The 15,303-nt window shown below is 41.6% G+C and overlaps 1 protein-coding gene across 1 annotated transcript in view; it reads right to left on the reverse strand.

Moving 5' to 3' along the window:
* Window positions 1–15,303, reverse strand: part of osbpl10a (oxysterol binding protein-like 10a) — a 67,710-nt gene that overhangs the window by 25,812 nt on the left and 26,595 nt on the right. Inside the window, exons 5-6 of the mRNA XM_076755171.1 lie at window positions 11,682–11,879; window positions 2,017–2,257 (exon numbers count right to left, since the gene is read on the reverse strand). Coding sequence (XP_076611286.1) covers window positions 2,017–2,257; window positions 11,682–11,879 — 439 coding nt within the window. The remainder of the gene's footprint in view (window positions 1–2,016; window positions 2,258–11,681; window positions 11,880–15,303) is intronic.

Raw genomic sequence — 15,303 nt, forward strand, 5'->3', positions numbered from 1 at the left:
GCTGAATGTGTTTGCAATACTTTCACAGAGAGGGGTCTTGGAGGCATTCAAATCAGTTTCCCAAACCACCTCAAGGAGTAGCGTTCCTACACTGAGGTCCATGCAGATGTTTGAACTTATCACCATGTCTCTAAAGATGTGTTCAGACAGTCAGTAAGGTGAATTTTAGAGGTTGCATGAACGCATACAAAGTCAGAGGAAAGACCAGAGTGGGCGAAAATAGAAGCAATTAGCATGGGGGCAGCGTGAACTGAGGCAAACATGATCCATTGTTATCCCAGAGATTTGCAAGTCTGCTTAATATACCACCAAAGACGAGAAGAAAAAGGAGACAGGAGGGAAAACCAAAAAGAACTGGAATTCCTGGTGAGTTCTGTTTTCAGTCAGAGGCTGAGCGGCCACACACACACACACACACACACACACACACACACACACACACACACACACACACACAGTGAGTTTGTTTCTAACTAGTTTACAGCTAACATCTGTACAGTTGATTCACTGGCTTTTTGAGGTGAGCAGCAGTCCAATTCACCTCACTTTCTGTCTAAACACAACTTTAGGGTGAGCCAAGCACCTTGCAAAGAAAACTCATTTCTGCCGCTTGTATTGGTGATTCAATTAGTTCAATCTAATCTCCACAGAAACTTTCCAAACAACTTCTACAGCATAATCGACTTCTTCAGTTTACATCAACCAATTCTAGTGCCAGTGAAATGTTGAATACAATACTTCCGGCGGAGCTTTGGAACTATGAGGAGGCAATAGTGTAACACAGAAGTAAGCCATTTAATGCTTTATTGGCCATTTTCAAATCCACTTTGAACATCGTTTCCATGACAGGTCCATAACAGCAAGTGAATGGACCTTGAGTTGAAATTACTTTGTCAACAAGGAAATTTTGCCACAGCTGTTTGGGAAATTTCTCTGGGCAAAATGACACATTTTTTGCCTTAACTTGTGTGTGATTGGCATCAATTAATAACTGCTGTGAATCCAAACTGGCTACATCTGCCATCTTCCTCACCTTTAAGCCCACAGGCAGTGAGTGTTCTCAGTAGCTTTTCAATGTATCAGCGTACTCTTTCAGAGCACTTTAAATCATCTCCCTTTTCAGGAGAGATTTATGCTGCTGTTGTTCTATAGCAAGTCGACTGTAAATGGATTACAGGTATAGCTCTGTTCTTGGGAAAATAGGATTAGTCCATAATGTTTGGATGGATTTCACATTATCTTAACAGTCTATTCTTGTCCTGTATTTGGAGTCTACCTTCCACCTTTAGGAACTGTTCCCTAATCCTGATCCTTGGTGTTAGGCCAATAGAACCACCCTCAGGCTTCAAATGGTTTAAATCGAAACAACTTTATTGGATCCATAGTGATCTGGCACAGAGAGGGTTAAACATGGCAGAGGTCTGACATTTTAGGCACCAGTGTGGATTCCTTTGGCAAAGACTTAATCCTTTGGGAAGATTTCGAAGTGCATAGTATTAGTCATTATATTTAGGTTTACTCATTCACACATAAACCCTGATTTTTCTGACATGCATGTTGGGAGACAGTCTGCAATGCTTTCAAGGATTCTGTAAACAAGATTGACAGTCAATTCATGTTCATACACACAAGTTTGTACTTGGCACTACCATTTTGAGGAAATATTGGCATTTCAATGCAATTGGCGACACTGAAGAGACACAATAATGAATGGAAAACAACACAGAACAACATTAACAACCACAAACTATGACAAAAAAAAAAAAAAAAAAACAGAAATGGAACAAAATAAAACAATTTAACACAAATGCAACATTCAACAACATTTACTACAAACATTGAAGTTCATGGTAGCCATTAGGCAGGGACAAGAGCCACAGTCCAGCTGCCCCAGCTGGACCTTGCCGCTGGTGCTGGGCTCTAGAGGAGGGGACTGGAAAGACAAGAGGGATGGGGGAGATGGAGGGGTCGGGGGCTCCAGTAGCAGCACTGGAATGGGGCCCAGGGCAGACTCACCGGAGGGGGCTCCATGGGCAGCGTGACTGCGGTCAGAGGCCTGTGACTGAGGTGGCGCCTGGCTGTGGCTCTGGGTCTGTTGGAGGATGTTCAGGCACTCTCCCAGGCAGCTGAGTGTGGCGGCCGATGTGGCTTTGAGCAGCAGCAGGTCCTGGTCCAGACAGGAGAGAGGGCCTCTGGTGGGTAGAGAGTCAATGGATTGGACCAGGTTTTTCTGTTGGCCCTCTGCTTGGGACATCACCTGGGGGACAAAGGTGATGTACAGCATTAAAATTCAAAGTCATCATTTAAAACCATAATCAACAGCCACTGAGTTACTCAGCAGTTGGTGGCATGGATGCACATGTTTGCTGGATGAGGCAATGAAATCGTGTAACTGCATTTCTCACCTTGCCTCACCAGACAATATTTAACCCACAAAGCAACATTAAAAACATTCCTGGTCATTGGATGGCAAGAAAATTACTATCACTACTGGTGAGTAACTTAAAGTATATAATTTAATGTAAAACAAACTAAAAAACGTTCCTTTAACTGCCACTGTACATTGACAGGACAAACCCCCAAGTATGCACTTTAAGAACTTCAATGGTAAGTTATATGGTAAGACTGGTCAGTTATATGTCTTTGCGCTTAAAGGATGAGGCTGGTGGTGTTTTTATTGTTCTCATTCATTCCATGAAAAGACCAAGAAGCACAAAAAACACATCAGTACACAGCTGCACTTACTGATGTTCCTTCATTATGATTACATGGGCACTGTAGTCTGGTTTAAGGCAATCCCACATCATAAATACTGTTGTGCATCAAAAGTGTATTTATCCGCAGCTGAAAATAGTCCCCCAGAAATGCACTTCTCTTTGAATAAAGTTTGTTAAAAACTACTGTGCCCAGCTGTTTTTGTAAATTATTTGGCCTTTTAGGTGATGAGACTACAGATCTGGGGCAGTTGTTGAATTATTTATGTAGAAACATGTGTTCAGTAGGAGCCAATGTGCTTGGGGCAGGCGGGGTGAGTCAGAAAGTATTGAGATATATGAGCACAGCTGATTTTGGTCTTTCGTGGGATTTGTTGGAAAAAAATAATAATAAATAAATAAACACAATAGCTCCAACTTAATCAATAAATGTCCATTTTCACTGTCGACTCATGAATTCCAGACCTAATTAGCAGGAAGCTGCTGTTTCACTGTGATAAGATGGGTCATCAAATCCACAAAAATAAGATTAGTTTGCCCACTTGTTAAAACAATGAGGCGCAAACTAGTTATAATTTACATTTTAAAGCTGGTTGATAATTTAATGCTGGGCTGATAATTGCTGACATCTCAATATAAATGTAAATTCAGTTTTTTTAAAATGTTTTCCAGTGTTAGCAAATCAGAAACAAATGCGACATCCTCCACCATCTTATACATCTTTTTTACAAGTGCGTAGGAAGTGATACAACACTCTGTCACCTCAGTCTTGACTGCAGGCAGCAACTGATCCACACAACCATCTGCTCATAGACGGCAGTGCCAAAAAAGAACCTGCTAAAACTCTTCAAACAACAAAAGTTCTCCCCTATGCTCCTACAGACTCACAGAACAGTTCTTACTGAGAATTCTTTCTGTATGACTCACCTATCAAAGTCTAAATGTATCACAAAAAGGAAGAAGTCAGTTTTTCGCTGGCGGGTAATAAGCTTCTCTCGGGGCTAATGAATCTGGGTTGTTTATCAGCCTGGAAATGTTGTATTCATTAATATTGTATGGCTTCACAAACACTCGTCCTCTGCACGCACTTCAATAGCACATCTGTCTCCCTGCATCAGTACACAGAGCTATTTTGGAGTCACTGAGAAGTGCTGCGGTGGGGTTATATGTGGCATAGATGTTCATGTAGAGGAGGTTTATTATTATTATTTTTTTTTTTTCCTTAAACAGAGCTTGTCCAATTATTCAGCTATTTACTTGTGTCAGGACTTGAATTCCTCAGGCAGATGGAGCTCAAATTTTTGTCTCCGCTGCTTGTTATAAATAGATTCTTAGTGTTCAGCATGCTGATAACCATATCATTTTCACAGTGCCCTTCAAATAATAAGGACTTGCTGTTTCCTTTCACACAGACGTTTCATTTTTTACAGCTGAAACCCTCGAGACAGATGTGTCCATTTCATGGCTGACATCATTTTTACTGCCCTTTATACAGTCATAAAGGGCAGGATGTAAGCGGTTATTGTCTTTCTGTATTATAAGTTCCCACATCCTTCATTACATCAGGATATCATGGTTAACATTTCATGTCTAATTTTCGTGTCTTACTAAAACGAATGAGCGGAAAGTGTGCTCATGTGCAAACCAATGCACGCCACCATAAGACTAAGGGAGACACTAAGCCTGACCAATATTTGACTTTTGAGACAATGAAAGGATGTTTGATAGATTAAAAAAAAATCCAATAACGATAAGATTTGTGACAAAGATGCAGACTGACCAGGTCACAACAGAGACACAAATATAAGGTAAAGTCATAGCATGTGAGGTCAGGAAGAGTAAAAGCCAACTATAACATAAGGTATCATCTCTCAGAATACCAGACTGGATAAGGACGGACACACACACACACACACACACACACACACACACACACACACACACACACACACACACAAACATGCATCCAAATAAGGGTCCTTATTGTAAAACTCTCAGCACCTGAACATCATAAATACAACTTGGTCTCATGTGTGTAACAAGGGTCACCACTGAAGTACCCGAGTCACCTTTAAGTCTTCATTCAAACAGACACACAGATAAAAAACACGAATGTTGGTACATATCTTCCTTATATTCCAACACAAACCAGGTCATAAAGGTATTAATATACATCTAAGCTCTACTTTTTAAATAATGTTGTGCCCTGTATGTGACTATAGTTCATATTTCCTTGCTTGGTTTCCAAGTTGATTACACCGTTAGACATGAACATAAAAGGAACATAAAATTGCAGCAGACCTCAGTCAGTGGGCTTACAGTAATGGCAGCTCCCCCCACCACACACACACACACACACACACACACACACACACACACACACACACACACACACACACACACACACACAGTTCTCTGGAGCCAACAGGACCAGAGATGCTTCCAGAAATAGCCTAACCCCGGTGATCCAGCTCTGCAGCAGCGGTTTAAGAGCCCAGTGGTGCTGCTGCACTGCGAGTCGAGGCGTTTGATGAGTTCACATCAGCCGTGACAAGCAGGCTGAGGAGAGACGGTAATGTGGTCTGACTCCCAGCGCCACACATTCAGAGGAAAGACAGATGCATGCATGGATGGACAGATGGATGGGAGGTGACAGCATGACAATAGCCTGAACATCCAGTCCAAGACCTCAGCAACATATTAATACTTAAGTGCTATCTTTTAGAGATACCAGAGTCAGATGCTGCATATTTATTTTGGAAAAATGTTACAACCTGATATTTATCAATTATTACTATCGAGGTTTCTCTTACCTACAAAATCTAAGAGTCACACTTTAAAATGCATAAACACGCAAAATCATGAAATGCTTGTTTTGCCACCTCCATGTTATATAGGAGTTGCTGTAATAACCAGGTTCCATGTAACCAGCATTCATGTCAACATCATGACTGGTGAGATGTTTCTGAAAATTCAGATGTATCTGACTTTGTGCTTAATATGTGAAAAGCACCTGAAAATCAAACAAACATGGACCAAAGTCTGTCATTCAAGGCGATCAAACCCAAATTTAATATTCGTAGTGTTTTCATCCTAATACACAAACATTTTCACTTGTCAGATGACAATGATGGAGTCGTAAATATGGGAATCTTTCTGATCTCTGCCATCCATTCGGTATGAGATTAATAAAGCATTGCTTTAACAATATGGTAGTAGACTGTGTGAAATAAGAATCAGCCCCTTCATTCATGTCAGTGAGGCACAGCGAGGATGCTGAAGCACAGGGAAACTACTGTCTTACCCCACAACCGTCGAGATGGAGGATTAAATTGTTGCCATGATCATTTTCCAGTGCTGTTAGGTGTCAAGAGTCTGATTAAGCCTTCAAACACATGGATGTGTTACTCAAACTGGATTTTACACATCACATTCAGCTTACTTGTCACAAAGAGCACCAATACGGCTGAGAGAGCAGCTGTATGACATCGTCTGTGGCTCTGGAGGGGGTTTCTTTCCAACGTTTGAAAAAATAACCCTGGTGATCTCATTAGGGTTGGGAACTACTTTTCTTGCAGAAAGCCTGTGTAACAAACTGGGGGCATGGAGTTTTGAAAGACATGGAAATGTACCGGACGAACAGCCTTTGAGCCAGGTGAGTGGGGGACACTTTAATCCTGTTACACAACATCGGTAGAACCCTAACAGCCAAGTCTCCCGCCTGGTGTGAGGATGGTTCAGTGAGCGCTGGCGGGACGGGGATCAACGGGCAGAGCTGAGGAGGCAGATCATGTGGAGACTCACCGAGGTGCAAAGACCTCGTTCCCTCCATGACTTTGGGGAAAAAAAAGGCAGTGAATGCATCTGTAGCTGGTGGGGTGTGTGTTCCAGGAACTCCCAGAGTGGTGCTTATGAATATTATCAGGGATAGTGACCAGAAAGCATATGAGATGTACAACACAACATCTGCGATGCCGCTGTTCGACCATAAATCCACTGATAATCAGCACGCAGCAGCTTTCTGGTCTCTACTGAGTACAGTGGTGCATTAATCACAGAGCAAGCAGACTCCTTTACTGTCGACTCCGGCATCCTCCAGCCCTGTGCCAAACCTGTCAGACAACTTTATGGGCCTGTGATGAATAAAGGAAGGGGAACAACAAATGACACGAGGAAGGAGGCAAGGCGGTTGGAGGCTGAGAAGGAATAGCGAAAGTAAAGAGTGATGAAGACGGAAGCTAAACGACGGCGGATATGAATCAGGTCACAGGAAGCAGCAACCCAATTCTCCTGGACCAAAGGAATGTGAAGCCGAAGGGAAAGTGACTCACACATCACAGAGGGCCTTGTTTTCTCAATCTGTACAGAAAACACAAGCAGCAAAGGAGTGTTTGTTTTGCTTAATGATCGCACCATCTGCTCGGTATTTACTCAAACTGTCCCAGGTTCACTCGAGGAGACAGACTCTGCTCCTGAGAGGTGAGAAATTATTCTCCACTCGCACTGATCGCTCGTTGCTCTCTTTCTGTCACAGAGTGAATCACTTAGACGAGATATTCTTAGCGAGACGAGGAAGACACACAGCGTGGCGCATCTGAATGGGGAATTTAACAACTTGAAGGCAGCCAGGTCTTCAGTGAGCAAGAAGGCATGAAAGAGAGATCCTTGCATGAAATATTGATGCTCCTCCAAAAGCGTCATTAGAACGACAAGCAAAGGAACCGGACGAGCCGTTGACACTGTTTAGCTAATAGTTCTCCAGTCTGTTCCCTACTGCTTGTTTAAGGACAGGTGACACGGTGATACAGGTGCTCAGATCCTACTGTGAGGTAACATGACAGGTTATTAGACGAGTTTTTTGTTCCCGTGGTGTATTCGAATGCCCGACTCAGTGGACGCCATGCAAAGCAGCTTTGTCCCAGTTTAAGACAGCCGGTAAATGAGAGACGTCTTTGTTATTCTGGAGGGAGGATCAGACGGCCACAGGTGAAAGATTGTCTTCTTATCCCTGTAACCTTCAAAAGGCAGCAAAGTCAGAGCAGACAGAAAATTAGTAATTTATCCAGCATATATCACTGTAACCTGGATATCTATCAATGTCCAGGCTGTTTTTGACTGTTCATCAGACAAATGAGTCATTTTTTACCTCTAGCAGTGCGATGGAGATATTTATTCAAGAGCAGGTCCCTGCTTTGTTTGTCTCACGCACACAAAAATGGGTGATGCGTTACACATTCCTGTCAATGAGTCCATGCTATTCCACTGATCTACAGATGGTGGTGATGTGCCAAGAAACACACGGCAAAGGGAAGAGAGGAAGACTGCGAGCCAGCTAACACAAAATGTAAAAAAAAAAACAACACAAAACACACTGGTAACACTTTATGAGAAAGGAAATATGCTTCACACGTCTGTGAGAAGTCAGAGATTCACACAATGTGTTTTGGGGAGTAACACTGGATGCACACATCGCTTTATGAGAAAACCTCACAGAGCAACTTTGAATCGTCGCCCTGGCTCGTTTTCACTTTTTTATAGACTGAAAAATCAGCTGATTAACACAGACAACAGACGAACAGATACTGAAAACAACGATTTGTTGCAGTAATCAAATGAATGTTTCTGGTAGAGATGTGTTATCCAGGTGCATGTGTGTATTTTGTCAATGCTCGACACAAACTACTTTCTAACCTTTGAACTTGCATTGACTGAAACAAGCTGTAAATACGAAACTTTTAAGTCAATATGGCACATAGTTGTCAATTGACCCAGAGCAACATTAGCATTCATCTGGACTCTTCTTATGTCCCTTGTGAGGCCATGAATGTGCAATATTCTCTCTTTTAGCTCTGTTTTTGGTCTGTGCCAACTCCTGAGGAAAATATCTGGCTCTTTAGCTGCTAAATGTTCCACTATGTTTGAAACAGCTGTTGTTTGGTGCTGAGCAGGTAGTGAGTTTCACAGCTTTTTTTTTTTTTTTACTGGACTCAGTTGTCTGCTGCTGCTGCTGGAAACGTCACAAGGTGATTCTCACTTAAAACGGCTTTAACTTATCATGCAGCACTTTATTCTTTTGTGAAAATGTGTCACATTTTTCAACATGTGGCTCAAACTTAATCTGTTCTGGATGAGTTACTACAGGCACTGATAGTCTGCATAATAGAGGGAATACAATTTATCAAGTCACGTCTTGATGTTTGCAGGTAAGTAACGTACACCTGAACAGCTCAAGGACAAAAACAGCTCAGAAAGGCTTTTGTGCTCACCCAAAACATTTTCCATGATGGCCGAATAACCGCTTCCCTGCCAGTTCTATTTCTCTCTTCTGTACCAACAATTGACATGGGCAGAAGCGTTTTACATTTAGAAAGCTTCTTGACTCTCCTTGTCCATGTTTCTTCCTCCATCCAAACCATAAAGTCATCTTATCTCCATTATTCGGCGGCCAGATGTGCAGCTACCTGGCAACAATCCGAAAAGCGCATTTCATCTCTAAGCAAAAGGGTGAATGCAAAAATGCTGCAGCTAATGACTCTGTAGTTTGCCAGCCAGGCATACAATCATGTCTTCATCACGTCTTTATAATTTTCGCTTTGCAAACCCAACTTCAGGGCTAATCTCCTGCAATTAATCACTAAAATCCAACTGCAGACAGGCTATTAAGAAGAGAAAGGAAAAAAACAATCGTCTCTTGAGAGATAAGCGGTGAAAGTGAATGACTGTGCTGAGTGTATGGAGATGTAGCAGATGAGGACAAAGTGGTAACTAGAAGTGACAGGCCTGGTGACTGAAGCGGACAGAATTAATGAGGATATGAACTTCAAACTAAATCAAAGCCTGATTGGAAATTTGAAGTGGAGGGATTTGTAATTAACTCAGGGTGTGCTTCCAGGTCTGTGTGTTTAAACTATGATGGAAATACTAGTAAAAACTGTAAAGATGTATACATTCAGCCATCAGCATGGCAAGGTCATTAATATCAAATGTTCCATATGGACAAGCTCACTTTTTCCCAGTCATCACCTCCACTATTTATCTTCTTTGCACACATGGACACATTTGCATCTAATATGTTGATTACTGCACACGCTAACCACACTGACCCTGATTCAACAACATACGCTCCATCAGCTCTTCCCTCTGTCACCAGCAGTGTTAATCAGTATTGATATATAACAGAAAAAATGCAAACAAAGCTGAACTTACAAGAAAGACAGAGCACACTGCAGTCGCTGTCAAGCCTGCCAGGAAGCCAGAAATATCTGCTGAACTCACTGCACCAGTGTCCCACCTGAGACCAGTGTAGAGGCTCTGAAGACAGAGGCCACATAAAATGTATGCCGCTTCTGGAGTTTGATCCAGATGATCAAAAAGAATGAAGTTTCTGATAGTTGAGGGATTATTTTTTAGCTAACTGCTCTGGGATGTGGACAATGTGGCAACATACAGCAGATGTATGATTATACAGGTTTTAAACAAAGCTCCAGGTTAGCTGAACACATTTAGAAAAGTTGAAGAGAAGAAGTAAACTTGGGAGACTCAAGGAACCACTGCGACCTGCACGGCCAAAGATGTCAGCAAGCTAGTTTTTGGTAGCCTTGCTGGCTTGTCTACTTGTACTGTAAGAAATTCTTCAGAGAGGACGCGCATAACATAAGTGTCTTTGAAATTAGTAAAATTCTACAGCATTAGAAAGACCTCTTACAGCAGTAAGGAGTCATTCACTCAAACAGCATTCAAAAAGAAGAGGACAATGATGAATAATAATAATAATAATGTTGAACATGAGACGGATGGAGTGCCTGCCAAAATGGCTAAAAGTTTGTACAAGTACCTCACCAAATAGAAGCAACATCAAATGCTTTTTGTAAAAACATTCCCCCCGCAGGGAAAAGCGACAAATCTGCCAAGCATAAGCTCGCCAAAGAGGTGCAGGAACATGCTTCACCAATGACTGCATTTATACCATCTCTCCCATCCATTTTCATAATCACCCTCTCCTACCAACTGTCTCTCTTGCCAGGAGCCTCTCTTGAAATCACAAGTGAAGCACAACGTGTAAATGATGTGCACGTATCCTCCAAGTAATACATATTCAGACATGCTGAAGTGCTGAATTTATTTGCCCTTTGGTGTTTTAATATATTTAATGCAGGGATGTTGAGAGCATTTCACTTTCAACTGGGTATCTGATTCTGACCACCTAATTGTAGTCACTTACTTAATGTAGGAACTAGTTAACCCAGTCCTTGTTGCTCTAATATTTAATGGTTGCCTACCAGAGATTTCAGAAGTCACTGTGTGTGCCAACGTCTAAATGTAAATGGTATATGGACAGTGGTATGGGTGGTGGGACGGCCCTGGGCAGGGCACTGGAAAATTTCCCTCATTATCAAATCCCAGTGTTAGCGAGTATTCTGTAGTATGGTATAAACACATGGTGCTAACACTGTTTGCACCTGTTCATTTGAAAGAGCAATCAATGGCGATAATTCAACACTTTGCCAACCAACCAATGGTGTATCTTCAACAAACAGGCTGTCAGCCCCCACCCCCACCCCGGGCCTTACTTGTATGCAGTTCTGTACAATTATGAATTTTTAGCAAAACATTTCACGTTGCTAAACTGTTAGCTTGTTTACAACCTGTGTGATCGTCTGCACCGCACGTTTTAGCCCAGTTGGACTTCGTAGTGACATTGCCGTATTCACAAATCTAAGCAATGAATTTGAGCACAATATTAACATAACTGATAGGAATGATGACCCAAACTAAAAATGGGAGCCAAGTTGTAATAAAACAGAATTATACTTTCATGTTGTCTTGGCAAATCCAACTCCACTGCTTATTCCCAGTCTGTGCAACCTCTTGAAAAGGCAAAAACATAAAAACTACACCCACTCGTCTGCTCTGAATTTCAGGCCTGGAGGCCAAACACTAAAAAGTTGCTAAGCCTGTGAAACCCACCTCTTTGACCTCCAGCAGCCGTCCTGGGTACTGACTCTTGGCCCGCCGAGCTGCAGCCGGAGATTTGTGGTGGGTGATGGTGACGATGTTGCTGGGTGAGGCCGTGTGGCTCAGGTGCCTCTGAGAACCCGGGGATGAAGATGGAGTTAGGTGGGGGAGGAGGGAGAAACTACGGGTCCGACCAGAGGATGAGGAGCCCTGGGGGAAGCAGGGGGTGACACAGAAAGAAAGGGAGAGAGTTGTGTGGGAATTTAAATGCGAAAGGAGCATGATAATGTAAAGGAAGAGCATGCTCTTCAAAATAATCTCATTTTAAAAAAAAGTTTCAATAAGGAATGCCGGTTCTGTTCCCCAAATCAAATAAACTTCAGCCACAAAAAGCTTCAGTATTAGATTTGTATTGAAAAAGAGCCCGTAATGTTCATGAGTTTGTCTGATTTGCCTGCTAATAGAGAGGAGAACAGCGCTGAGCCTATGCAATCTGCGCTAACTCAATTTTGGCTAACCTAAGTTGGTTCCACTCTTATTTTATTTCGATATCTCTGGCACTTTAACTGTCCCAGTTTCTTTAGTATAAGCAAAATAAGACAAACAAATTAGTATAATCAAATTATGCTCTAACACGACAATTCAATGTCAGTTAAGGCTAACTGTTAGCTAGAAATAAGTTAACCTCAAACTAAATCTTAATCTTAAAGCTCCTTGCAATGTTTAAATAATTTAAATACACCAAGTGGATCAGCATGTAGCATATGGTAGATATAGGAATGTAGAAAGAGCTCCATGAATATGTTCTCTCTGTATATTCAGTAGACATTAGTTTGGCTAACATTAATGCTAGCTAGCATTAGCTGTAAGCTGTAAGTAAGTTGGATACTGTTTGGCTTTTCTTCATGTTACTAACTTTACAATTTACTCAAAGTTATTAAAATGAGATGTTTTCAGATGGCACGGCTTAAAAGAATAACAATTATAGCCTATACATTTTGTGCAAACAAAGAACTAGCTGTTAGCTGTTAGCGTTAGATGTTAAGTAGAGACAAATCTGCAACTTTTTACTTATCAAAATGTGGCTTAGTTTCAGCTGTGATCCATTTTCTTTTTATCTGTTTCCTTGTTTCTTAGATTACAAGAGGAAAATTATCACACAGACCACACAAAGTTGCTGTAATGTGTAAACGAGGCCTATTTTCACCCCTGCCTTCTAAACCAGCATCTCAAACATTTCACAGAAACAGCATGCTACTGCAAAATGCTACCTCTGTTCTTTGTGTCTGCTGGGGCTCATCAAACCAACGCCAACGCTCATTTTCAACAGCAGAAACCAACGGAAAAACAATCTCAAAAACAAATGGATTATCAAAATTGTTTAATTTATTGTTAATTTATGTTTATCTATTTGTATTTAATGCATTAATATAAATGCACTTTCTGTGTCTGTGTGCGTAGAGTGTGTCACTGTAGTTTTCTCTGTTGCTCTTTTGTGTTTAGGATTGTACATGATGATTATTATTGTTGTTGTTGTTGTTGTTGTTGTTGTTGTTATAAAAAGGTTCAATATAGAACCACTTGTTTTAAGAGTGCAGTGAGAGGTAAACATATTTTTTACTCATGACAAATCCCAAAAAATTGCCTCCCAAGAAACCTGCAAGACAATTACATACAGTAGGTGCCACCACCAGGTGTGTGAATAAAGTTGAATTCGAGCTTTATAACAAAAAACAAAACAAAACAAAACAAAACAACAACACTAGACATCCCTTTTGACATTTCTTAGTTCTCGGCGCCAAAGCTAAAGTCACATCACATTCTTCATTTTGATGCCTCCTTCGCCTCCCCTCTGCGACTCTTGTCTCTTCAGTTCGCTGACCTCTGCGCTCACGCAGGCAGCGATGTCAGAACAGTATCTCTCTCTTCTGTCTTTACTCTCCATTACTTTACAGCAGCACAGGGAGACAAGGCACCAGAGATTTATCTCTCAGAAGAGCACAGAGGTCTGGCCACTGCGGCGGTGAAAATAAGATAGATCAAATAAACAACTTCACCCCTGGGACACCAGCCTTTGCCACGTGGTAAACCAGGTAATCACACCTACGACTACCATGGTGTTTTAACATAATGTCACATACATGATTAGGTGATAATTGTTTGTTATTCTGCCTCTGTGAGTAGGTTTTAAGAGGATAAAACAGCATGCAAAAATGCATTTTTACAAAAAGAAAATCATATCCATACACCTGTAAGTACATCTCCTTGTGATTAGATGCATCCAAACACTAAACAGAGGGAGTTGCAGTATAGTAGGCAGGTTCGTGTGTAATCATTTTAACTGAAAATAATCAGCTTACAGGAGAGAACACTGTTGTGTTGTGCGAGGCTAAGCCACGAGTCGTGAGTAAGCAGAAAAGGAACAGCATTTCAGGAGTGCGAATAGATAGACACACTGAGGTTCTGTGCTCCAAAACTGGCACAGAGCCCCGAGCATTTCAATAAAAGTGGAACAGAAAGAAGATGTTAGACCAAGAGGAAAGTGAGAAGAAATGCAGGGAAATATTGAGTATCACAGGTGTGAGGAGCATACTAAGTGCAGGGTTTGTAATGCCAATGAAAGCAAATGCATATCAAGAAACTATCAGAAATAAGGTTAAGTTAGGTCACATGGGAAAGTGTTGCTGGATATTTTTGGCCTCTGACCAATTAAAATGAATTTGATATCTAGTTGTTAGTCCTTTTTCTTTCTCATACTGCTTCATTTAAAGGATTTTTGGAGGTCCAGAGAGTATTTCATTAAGAAGAAATTAAGAACAAATTCCTGCAGTAATCTGTGACGTTCAGCTTTATGTTGGGGCCACCATCACCCACCACACTGACACACAACAGAGTACCATTAACACATCAAGGAGTATATGAACATTTTCCCAATTTTACCACTTTGACTAAGTAAGAATAGACACCAAACCTGTGATGAAAAACATAAATCTAAGGCCATATAATCACACCCTTGGTAAATTTACAGCCATGACTGGTACTCCAGGCTTCTGATCTTACATAAAAGGCAGCGTGTGCCTGACAGACTTAGCTGTGGGGTAAATAAAATCTATTGCTTGCTGCTTCGCAGGTGCTCCACTGTCACTCGACCGTGGGCGGACTTGGCCCTGTGAGAGGCCGGCATGGGTAGATGGTACAACGGTCAGCTGCTGACCTGCCATTTTCTTCACTGCAGGGAACAACATTAATTACACACAAGCTATTCAGTAATCACCTTGGTTAGAGCGAAGGAAAACAGTTTTTAAAAACCTAAACACAGACACCTTTAGTATGTTATTACCAACTGAGTTTAAAGCCCAGGACAGACACTCACACGTGCATGTCCACAGCTTGACTCTTTGTGCCCCTCGTGTCAGGAGTTCAGTGTGTTTGTGGTTTCAGCTTCACACCTAAACAGTGAGCACACACGATAACTGGCCTATTTGTGAGGTGGCTAATCAGCTTGAAAACCAGCTGCTGTGCTCACCAAATGTCCACCTGCAGCATCCTCTAAAACCACACCTGCATGTGTCGGTGTACGTAGAAGTCTCTACAAGTTTTTCAAAAAAGTGTCAGTGCTGACCGATCAGCTGTT

Source organism: Chaetodon auriga, chromosome 17 (assembly GCF_051107435.1).
Source record: "Chaetodon auriga isolate fChaAug3 chromosome 17, fChaAug3.hap1, whole genome shotgun sequence".
Classification (NCBI taxonomy): Eukaryota; Metazoa; Chordata; class Actinopteri; order Chaetodontiformes; family Chaetodontidae; genus Chaetodon; species Chaetodon auriga.